Source organism: Papilio xuthus, unplaced genomic scaffold, assembly GCF_000836235.2.
Source record: "Papilio xuthus unplaced genomic scaffold, Pxut_1.1 DF825017.1, whole genome shotgun sequence".
Lineage (NCBI taxonomy): Eukaryota > Metazoa > Arthropoda > Insecta > Lepidoptera > Papilionidae > Papilio > Papilio xuthus.
The window spans coordinates 506,398-517,590 of record NW_013533632.1 but is presented as its reverse complement, the minus strand read 5'-3'; the positions used below and the strand labels follow the sequence as shown (position 1 = coordinate 517,590).

Below are 11,193 nucleotides of genomic sequence, written 5' to 3'. Positions count from 1 at the left end.
GCTGAATAGCAAGTCGATATTTTTTGGTATAATCTCTGCCGCTAACAAAGTTCTATTTTACTTGAATACATGAAAGCGCAACATTTACTTTATAACAATTTATCTTCAGCTCGTCTCTTTCCGAATAATTGCGTCCACACACATTCATTACAAATATTTGAACTGATATCCCTCACGGGTTTGGTAAACAGTCTACAAATTAAAAAATAAAGAAAATATGAAAAAAAAAAGGATAAATACAAGTCACATTGGATTAATATTACAATAAGAATGTTTATGAATAATTATAAAGTATTTCAATGTATACATTTGAACATTTTAGGAACAAGAGAGAATATTCACAAGCCAATATAAGTTATTCTCAAAATATAATTCTCTGTGAATTCAATTGCTCAATTATTATTGCTATTATTTATCCAATTAATTTAAGTATTCGCTTAGGAATAATACGAAAATACACTACACGTGAACTACACTGAAATATTTTACAATTCATTCTCAAAACAGAAAACATTTTTAATCATTTTATTATTACATTGATTTATTCAAATTATACATTGCTCTTGAAATTTCCTCCAATTTTTGTCATATATATGACAAAAAGATTAATATGATGGTACATTACACATTATTATTTAACAAATGTAAAATTAGTTTAGCATTAATCATTGAAAACATTATGATGATAAATTTAAATTAACATATTAACATATTTTCAGGCAATATTGTAATAAAAAAATGGCATATTATGGACAACACAAATGAAACATTGAATAACAAAAAGTTCACATATTGGATTCACCAAAACGAACTATATCAATTGTTAAAAAAACAAATACATTTGAAAGGCTTTGAAATTGAAATATAATTACAATTAATTGTCATTGAGACACATTGTTCACAAAACCTTTCTGTCAAATATTTTTGCTGCGTGTCATTTAATAAGGAATAATATAACAAGTGCTGCATTTAATATATTTCAAATGTGATGTGCACTCCGCAATGAACAACAATGAACCTGTTGTCTTGACGATGCTTTAATGTATTTATATATGTCAGAATAATGGTCAAAAGTTGTAAGACCGTTGTATGCGTGGCGGGCAATGGACGCGGCCAGGCAACAACGGCCGCACAATGCACACTACGAGCGGCGGACACCTAGCAAATTGGTTTTTATAATTTCCATCTTTACAAATAAACACGTTACAAGACACTGTACCCTTAAGACTGACCGATGATTTTCATTATGAAAGAAGTGTTAGCGTGGGGCGGGCGCGACTTTGCGATGACACGGTCGTCACGTGTGGTAGACGCGTGGGTCGCGCGGCATATCCGAGGCGGCCCGGCCCCACGCGGACTCCTAGTCGTCCGACATGAACGAGTTCTGCGACTTGAGCTCCTCCAGCCTCGTTATCTGCTGCCGCAAATACATCACCCTGCACAATCAATTTCAACATTTATATAACTATATTTATAAATTACTCTGGTAAAGTAGAGTTATAATGTATATTCCTACTTTTGTTCCTGCAGCGTGGCCTGTATCTCTGTGTGTCGTACGAGCGAGCGCGCGCACTTCAGCTCAGCGGAGACCCGCGTGCACTGCAGGCAGCCCAGCTGGTACGCCTCCTCCGTAAACTTGTTCGCCTGCAAACACACATCATTGTCACAATTATTTTATACGATTTTAAACAACAGATTACTTCGGAGGAAAAAAATATATGCGAGTTTAGTGTTATGAGGTAAGCTAAGTGTGTAGGAGAGGAGAAAGGCGGTGCTGAGGTAGATACCTGTTTCTCTAGTATGTCGGCGGGCCAGGCGGCGACGTGCGCGGTGAGGTCCGCGCGCACGTAGTTCATGAGGGAGGGGGTCAGCATGGGCGCGGCGTGCTGCAGCGGACCCCCCACCACCGACGAGTAGCTGCCCAGGCACTCCACTGTTACACCACAACCACATTTTATCTTAATACAATATAAAAATATACATATTGCTAGCTTATTCTTATTTATTTATTATACAATATATTGCTTGTTTAATAATATAAATATGTTACCTAAACAAGTTTTTTTTTTAACCGAAACGATATTTCAGGCGTCAGTGTCAAGGCTAGACGAAACTTAAATATGTATCGGGCACTAACTTTTCCTGGGCAGCGCTGTGTCGAGGTGTAGGGGCGGCGCGTGGGGGTCTGTGTTCTCCGAGTGCGTGGGCGTGGGGGGTCCAGCGTCACGATGCGGCGTGCACCCGCCCGCGTCCGAGCACCCGGTTACACCCGCCATCGCCGCCGAGCCCCCCGCCATGCCCACTGCGCCCCCCGAACACGTCACACCCGCCACCCCGCTGCCCATCGACACCGGCGTGGCCACGATACGCGGCAACGCCGCCGCAAGCAGCGATCCCGTCTAATAATACAAGGAACATTATAATACTCTTATAATCATTAAAATATAATAAAAATTTGCAGATACATATAATATAAAGTATGTTATGATAGTGTCAGCGTGTTGTTTGTAGTACTTACTTGCTGGTTAGAGTTGTCGAGTACGACGACTGGGGGCACGGCGTTGTCTGAGCGCGGGACTTCGCGCGGGTACGAGCTCTCCGACAGCGGCGTGCTGCGGTCCGGCGAGATGTCCATGTCCTGTGTCTGCCCATCTGCTTACACAGTCAACACAAACACTTTCATACACTTGCAACCAGTACACATTTCAGTTACAAAACTGCACATATAACAAAACTATCTCAGTATCAAAGATATTGTTCATATCTTGATTGTCTTCTTTCTCTCTCTCTCTCTCTCTCTCTCTATGCCTAGTATGGTGCTTACCCTTGGCATCGTGCGAGTGTTTGGTTCGCGGTCGTTCGTGCGGATGCGAATCGTCATCGCGTCCACTCCAGTATCGGTCTGAGGCGTTGTTGGAACGCTTGCTGCGCGACTGCTCCGACTCTCGCCTTCCGGACCGCGACCGCGACCTTTTCTCTCTGTCACGATCTGCATACACAAAACTTGTATAAAAACAATCATATACATTATACAACATACATCTCTCGCGTGAAGACGAACATGACGTGACAACCAAAAACCGTCTCAATAGAAATTATTTGGACAAATACAAATGTCAATGTACAGGTTGTTACAGCAGTAACTAGCAGTAGCTCATAGTTGTTAAGCTATCTATGTTACAAATTAGTATATTAAGTTTAGTGATTTTATAGTTTATATAAGAAATATAAACAATCAAATTACAAAGTTTCATTAAAGAGGATGAAATTGCACTAACATTCCTTAAAAATATATAGTGGAACACTTTTGACCTGATATTAATAGAAATAGATTACTACTTTATTAACTAGAGTAAATTGTGTTTTACCTAAGGGATGGCGACCCAAGGGCATGTCACTGATTACAAAATCCCTATGGACTACGAATTTAAGCATAAAATAGACACTTCTATTGATTCATGTTGTTTATTATGTTTTTTTTTCAAAGAGAATGAATTGAAATGGATATAGCGCAGAGTTAAAATACTTTCAAATGCCTTAAATTTCTAACTATTTGCACAGTTTTATAAAATGTGATTGCAAGCTATATTACAGGCAGGGAATATACAAATATAACTTATGAAAGATATCTAGTAACAATTTGTAATTTTGTACAGAAAGTGATTTTGTTAACAAACCAACAATGTAACATTTTCTCATAAGTAGTGACATACTTTGCCTGCTACAATATCATCATGACTTAAGTACAATTTAATTTGGAAGAAATTTACACTTATTCGGTGAGATTTAGTACATCAAGAAATACAAATAGTATAAGATTGATGGTGAGGTGAAAGTTGTTTGCTAATAAATTAAAACACTCAATATAGGGTCAATTGCAAATGCTTAATGTTACTAGATAAGACCTAGGTCTCTGATAATATGCTCTACACTGACACACAATAACAACAACCTATCATCTTACAATGTAACACTAACTTGTTTTAGCGAAAATTTAGTTGGATGAAATATAGAACCATAAATAAGGTATTATGTAGGACGCAATAGTTTCTTAACTTTATTCACTGTCTGGTAAGAATGTAAGAGAAATGAACAAATCACACCAAAAATTTCAACTCATCTGATGAAAATGGTTACAACTAGTGTGAGAGATCTTAAATGGGGAAAGCTTTGTTATAGCAAATGAAAGTAGACAAACAAGCAGCCTCTTGACCAAAATAGTCCAATGAAATTAACATTGGCCATCAATCTATATATGCAGATGATTTGTGACTATCAACAGGGGGTGTAGATGCCAGAGTATATTTCTAGCAGACACTACGCCTTGCCTAAATGTAGTCTGTTTGGCATAAATAAAAGTATAAACTTTTGATTGGTCAGTACTGACAATATCTTTGATTTTAGACTAAAATATTTTTTGTACATGAATATCAACTTCATATTAACATTATACTTTTTATATTAATAATGAACATTTACATTGTAGTTTACTTCAAACATACAATACATATACTGGTATTGACAAATCAGTAAAGTAATGCTTTTATATTAGGCTCCTCACACAGATTTCCCTTAGAGAACTAGAAAGTGGTTTCTTGTACTACAATCACATTATTTTTAGTTCAAACACACTGTCACTTATCTACTTGATGTATATTAGAAAATGTTATATGTTGGTATGTAATGTAATATAGGATACAAATATAAATGTTATTTGTGCATGTTGCAAAAAACTTAGGGGAGGTTCTGAGATGAAAGTGGTAAATCAAAATAACGGATTTAAAAATAGAGATGTTAGTTAGGGAATAGCCAGAAAAACTTAAAAATTGGTATCAAGGGAAGGATCTTCCCATCCTAGCTTATGATTCAGAGATATAATTTTTCTATGGCATTATATTTAGCAACAACAAAGCATGAACATATTTTGGAGGTCATCACTGTGTCTGCATTTTAAATAATAGAAGGCCCCAAATTTTCAATAATAGAATCTAAAGCCAAGCTTCATAACAAAGCATGTCAAATATAATCTTTAAAGATTAATCTCTGTGATAAGTATTTTTGGAGATATTTGGATATTTCAAGGTGATGAGCACAGCATAGTTCCAATATATGTAGGCAAAATGTTTATTATTTGGCTCTAGTTGTGTTTCATAGGATGGTCCATTATGTTTGCAATATTTCTCAATATTTAAAAAGGGCAGTATTCAGAGCAAACAAAACTGACATGCTTAGAAGAAGCGAGAGAGGAGTGCCAGGACCATCCTAAAGAGTCCTGTCTTTGCCTATATCTATTTTGGTCATTATAGATTACAATAACGGTATTACATGTAGTAGGATACTACATATATAGGTCCTGACAATGTGTAAACATAGTAATTATATGCTACAAACATAATTATTTATAATACAAATTGCTCATTACCTGAGCACACTGAAGAAACTTATTGTGGTGTATTATAATGGAACATGAACAAATTTAAATGTTTGGACATGATAGATTCACTATCAGAAAATAAAACAGACTTATGATGTGATTGGATTAGTCCTAGATTGAGTTGATTAATACAGACTAATAACTTGGCAATTACAATTAATGATAAACTATTTTGTAAATAATTCTGGGAGATCAATTTATTTATAAAACTTGATATAGATGACAATTGCCATTGAATAATATAATTACTTAAATAGTTATTTTGGAATGAAGTACACTTAATGTTATGACATTTAGTAATTATTATGTTAATTATTAAAATTTGTCAAATCATTAACAGTAAAAGGTTGATAGATATATTAGTTTAAAAACCCCTATTGCATATAGATTTAAATATAAAACAATATATAATATAAATATCTGAAAACTACCTTTTAACTTCCTAATCATTTAATTGTCTCTTCTGTCATATAAAATAGGTTTAGAAAAAATAACACATGGCTCTTTACAATACCACATTGGTCATTCTTCCCCATGCAATACTTAACAAATCATTTCCTTAAAATATGTGGTTTATAATAATAAGTAAACATAATTTTACTATTAAATGTATTCAAGTTATATATAAATGTAATTTTCTACTTATTAAATATTGATAATTATGAATTTTAGTACATAGCATATTATATTAAAAAGAGTTAGCATGCAATACTCACTGCTTCTGGTAGAGTATGTGGAATCTTTGGATGTTGTCCTGCGGGAGTCCCATTCCCGTGGCTTCTCCCACTGTGACACTTCACTGATAGAGTTATAATAGTACTTCTTCCCTGATGAACTAATATGTTCTGACCATTCACTTCCTGCAGGCACGCTTGAAACTGGTGCACTTCTTTTATCATATTTACTACTCCTACTAACACTACAGTTCATGCTACTAGTCCTACTTTTTTTCTCAGATTCACATCGTTCATGGTTGTTCTTCTCTCTATCACATTCTTTGCTACGTTTCTCTTTCGGTGATCGAACACTGTCTGAAAATCGTTAATAATAGATATTATTAACCTGAACATATACGATGGAGACTGTTGTGTACAATTTGAAAACATATTAATTAATTAGTAATGAAAATGACTAGATTGTGTACATAAACAAATGTCAATATTTGTATATGTGCATTCGCTTTCACTATGTATCAAACACATTCGCATTTGCTGTTATATAACTACTCATATAATTATAACATTTACTCAATAATTAGTAAAACTTAGATGAAACAATATAGTATGTTTTAGTAATGGTTTTGCTTTTATTTTGAGTTTAGTTTTGAGAGGCAAGGAAAATGCTTACTTTCTTTATACCAGACATGTTTTATATCACAGTAGCTTTTTAAATATGGCATGATATAATGCACTAGCTGCTTATATACCAAAGTAGCAAAGAGCCAGAAGTATTAGCACAGCTTTTTTGTTGCTTATTGATAGAACTCTCTGAGTACTTTGATAATGAAATGAAACCCACCTGTGTACTTATTTCTAGATGATTTGTAGTCTCGATCTCTCTCCTTTTCGGAATCTTTTTGCATGTAGGAATTTCTTGGTACTGTATGTGGCCTTTGGTCGGACACATGACTGTAGTGGTGGTGGGCCGAGTGGGTCGAGTGACCGGTGTGGCCGCTGTGGCCATGTCCATGTGTAAACACATTGCCATTTGGTGATCTAAGTGATGCATAGCGTGTATCAGGAATGTAGTCACTATTTGTCCTCTCAATCTTGGAATTGTACTTCTGAATGGGAAACAAACATTGTTAAATAAATACAACCATCACCAACACAAATGCAGCAGTAAACATAAACATGTTTGTTTATAAAATGCGAAAGTAAAAGTTGCACAGGTTATGTATGTACAAGTTGTCAGTAAGGAATCTTTGAAAATAGCCCATATATAGAATAGAGCTTGTCCAATAAATTGAATACGTTAAGTTTTTATAAGTTTCCGATATACTCCCAACAAATATATGACAAATTACGAAAGTTATAAAAATGCTAATATGGTCTTCGAGTTAATTAGATTATTGCAAGGAAAGTGTACAACAAAGACACCTAAATTGATCACTAATTCAAGCAAAGTACTGATAGAAATGAAGCTATCTAGCAGGAAAAGATGCTTCCAGTGTAATAACATCGGGAATGACTCGAATCTGGATAATGTAAGCATGTTTTTTAACTATTATCTATATGATGTCATTTGAAAATAATTTGAAAGAAAGGCTTACCTGATACGGATGGGTTTGGTGCTTCTCAAAGTACCTGAAATCAGAAAAAACATTTAGTGTTCTCGTAGGATCCACATAGCACTTGTCGATCGGCGACCGCCATCTATATATTATATGCTAATACTTAGCATAAGAAAACGTAACGTACCCATCGCTTATTCGCTGAGGTTTCCTTGCATGCATTACCATCAATGCAAATGTACGAATATTTTACGGCATCAGTGACAAAATGTAAAATAAGACCACCGTTACAGTTTTATAAGAGGCCGCAATACATCTTGATGGACGCCATGTCACATTCGAGACACTCGAGAGAGAGTCGATAGAAACGCGAAAGAGATAAAAAGTAAAACGACAACGTATACTGGTAGAAGAATGACGGGGGTTAATGCATAGTTTTGTGTATGATTATCCTTTATAAATTAAAGTATATTTTAGTTAATTGACTAAATCTTTAAATAAGTTGATTGTCTGATTTCCAAGTATGTATTTAATTTTTTTCGGAGAATTTACAACGCTACAAACTTTTGTCATAGATAAATTAATAGTCATCCTTACTCTATGGCAAAGATAATTAAAGTTGTTACGATTATTTTTTAATTTTTCAAGATACTAAACTTAAATTGTCGGAAAATATAATTACGATTTTTGTTAATTATTCGAAATGTAGCAATATTTCTTCTCTTGTCTTCAAGCAATGCTGTCAAGTTGACAATTGTTCGACTGCCATTTGCAATTGCCAATGTCAATCTCAATCTCTACTCTCTTAAAAAAAGTTGAAAATAACCTCACCCAATACCTCATTGAATATAATAAAAATTATCAAAATTAAAATATGGCGAAACTTGTGGATTTAGAGTTGAAGAAAGCTTTTTCGGAATTACAAGTAAAAATTGTCGAAACCCGAAAGAAAATCAACGTTATCGACGTTCAAATTACAGCATTGAACAAAGTATTGAAGTATATTGATTCTTCGCGAAAGGAGTTACAGGTTTTGGAAAATGATACCAAAGCTTATATTCCAGTGAGCAGAATGTTTCTTCAGGCAGACTTAGGTGAATTAAAGGAAAGTATCGACGACCGTGTCTGTATGCTTAATGAACGTATCGTTGAGTTAGAGAACAAAAAGGAGTACTTGGAAAGAAAACGTAGGGAAAGTGAAGATAACATCAGAGAAATGATTCAGCTACGGAAGGTGCAGTTCGAGAGTGAAGTCAATAAAATGTCTTAATGCATCCCAATTATGTATGTCTACAAATGCACTTTCAAATTCTATGGAGGATTTTTAATTACTAATTTACTATGATTAATTTTGACTGCAAATATACTGTATTACTAATTATTTATAAATTCTTATAATTAAATGATCTAATTGTGATTGCCCATATGATGTTACTGTCTCAAAGGGTTATTAATAAATCCTAATAAAAACTTATTATTTATTTGTGTCTTATTGTTAATCTTTCATTTTTTTGACTTCTTGAGGGAGAAATAATTTACAGGCAATAGCATAAATAGGCATAATGTTGAACAGTAAAATTGTAACAAATGGTTACTTTTGTGAATTCTGACTGTTGCAAATGTATTTTATATGTTACATTAAATGATTCAGTACGAAACAGTTAAAAATGTAAACTCATGTGGCCACATAAAAATCTGTGACAACTGTGCATAGAAGTGTTTCAATATGACTTGACTTGACTTAAAGTCCAATGTCCTCGTAATGGGGAAGAGAGCATCCACAGTGTGCCACCAGTTCGCTCTATCTTGGGGTGTGTGTTTGGTCTTGGGCCATGTCAGCCATGATTATCTTCATGTCGGCAGCCACTGAGCTCCGCCATGTTTGTTTAGGAAGGCCACATCTTGTCCCTAGCAGGATCCACTCCAGAGCCACCCTGGGAATATGACTGGGATCCCGACGAAGCATGTGGCCGATCCATGACCACTTGCTTCAATATATTCTTCTAAAATTAAAAGATTGGCATCTTGGTTTCTTCTCTTACAAACTTGATAAACCATACACCTGTCCAAAAGTGTTTATCTGTCAGTCTTAGCACTATTTCAAAATATTTTTTTAATATAGAGGTACCTTCATTTTTTTCTAACTAAAAATATATGAGGGTAAAAATCATAGTGCATCAGTATCTATATTCTATTGTAACCTTTATCTTCTTCATTGATGAGTGAAATGTCAAGAGCTCTTACTATGTTGGGCTTACATTGATATGTCTTACTGAATAAATTAAGTTAATAAAAAAAACAGATGAATTGATAACCTCCTCCTTTTTGAAGTCGGCTAAAAATACTCTCTCTCTGTGTGGCTTTTTATCCCACTAGTTGTTACCCAAGACTACCTCAGCGTGGAATAATAAAATCAGTAGCCTATATGTTCTTCCAGACTATGTTCTACATCTATGCCAAATTTCAGCGTGATCCATGCAGCCGTTCTGGAGATATCTTCTAATGATCATCCATCGAACTAAACTTTTGCATTTATAATAATTAGATATGGTGGTGGGTTCAGTTTTTCTTATCATACCTTTCACTTTGTTCTATGGTTAACATCGTTTGAGACTTAGTCACCTTTCTGTTCAATACAAATTAAAGATAATAAAATTTAAAAAACTACCATAGAAAAGTATATAATATTGAATAATTGATGTGTTGTTTGTTTATAAGAAAGTTGTTTGTGTGAAAAGGATCATGCAGACATGATAACCTCCAAGCTTGCATTTATAGAACATGTTTACATAAAGATAAGTAAAAATCAATGTCCTTAAGTTTCAACAAGTAAACATGTTATTGTAAAGAGACAATTTATCTGAAGAGGTGATTAATAATACAAAATGAAAATTTCTAATGTTTACTCCATACATCCTACTGTTTGTTTGAAGGTATCTCTGGAAGGGCTCAACGGATCTTTATGAAATTTGGTACATATGTAAAACATAGTTTGGAATATCACATATGCTATTTATTAACTTCTTTTTAATTCCGCTCGGACAGAGTCGCTGGCGCCAGCTAGTTATAAATGGGGATGCTTGATTGAATCTCCGGAATAGCGTAACGGATCTTGATGAAATTTTGACAGATGTAAAACTACTAAGTTTTTTACAATAGCGCGCGGACGAAGTAGCGGGCGACAGCTCGTAGAAGATATATTTTTAAGCATGGGATGAGAGCTTCAACTAGAAACGTAGATTTTCTAAAGAGTTTGTATTATTATCTGAAAGAATAAATGTAAATAAGGTGTATTCTTCATTTCTGGTTAGCCTCGGTGCAGTGATAATTGGTGAAGGGATATTGAAGTTGCACGTAAGAAATGTTGATGGGCGTCGTTGAACACCTCGGTTATCCAGCTCTTTCTTTGCCTTTCTTTTGTTTTAAAAAAAATAGGCATCTTATTTTTAAAACATTTATTTCCATTTTTACACATCAAGATTTTTTTTATTCCTTATACATTGATTTTATAATTATATCATAATTT

At 34.5% G+C, this 11,193-nt stretch overlaps 2 protein-coding genes across 2 annotated transcripts; one reads left to right on the top strand and one right to left on the bottom strand.

Annotated features, from left to right (window-relative positions):
• Positions 1-1,045: 1,045 nt before the first annotated feature.
• wcy (WW domain-containing adapter protein with coiled-coil wacky) lies at positions 1,046-8,222 on the bottom strand. Its single transcript, XM_013323788.1, has 10 exons — positions 7,855-8,222; positions 7,707-7,740; positions 6,953-7,217; positions 6,151-6,465; positions 2,825-2,989; positions 2,519-2,652; positions 2,138-2,399; positions 1,788-1,933; positions 1,517-1,644; positions 1,046-1,436 (listed from the first exon to the last, which is right to left on the bottom strand). The coding sequence occupies exons 1-10, from the start codon at positions 7,893-7,895 to the stop codon at positions 1,361-1,363; spliced, it is 1,566 nt and encodes a 521-aa protein (XP_013179242.1). The 5' UTR covers positions 7,896-8,222; the 3' UTR covers positions 1,046-1,360.
• A 283-nt stretch (positions 8,223-8,505) lies between these two features.
• Positions 8,506-9,148, top strand: LOC106126256 (prefoldin subunit 1). The gene is given in 1 exon segment (NM_001312501.1): positions 8,506-9,148. A coding segment is annotated over 1 exon segment (396 nt). The 5' UTR covers positions 8,506-8,541; the 3' UTR covers positions 8,938-9,148.
• The last annotated feature ends 2,045 nt before the right edge of the window (positions 9,149-11,193 follow it).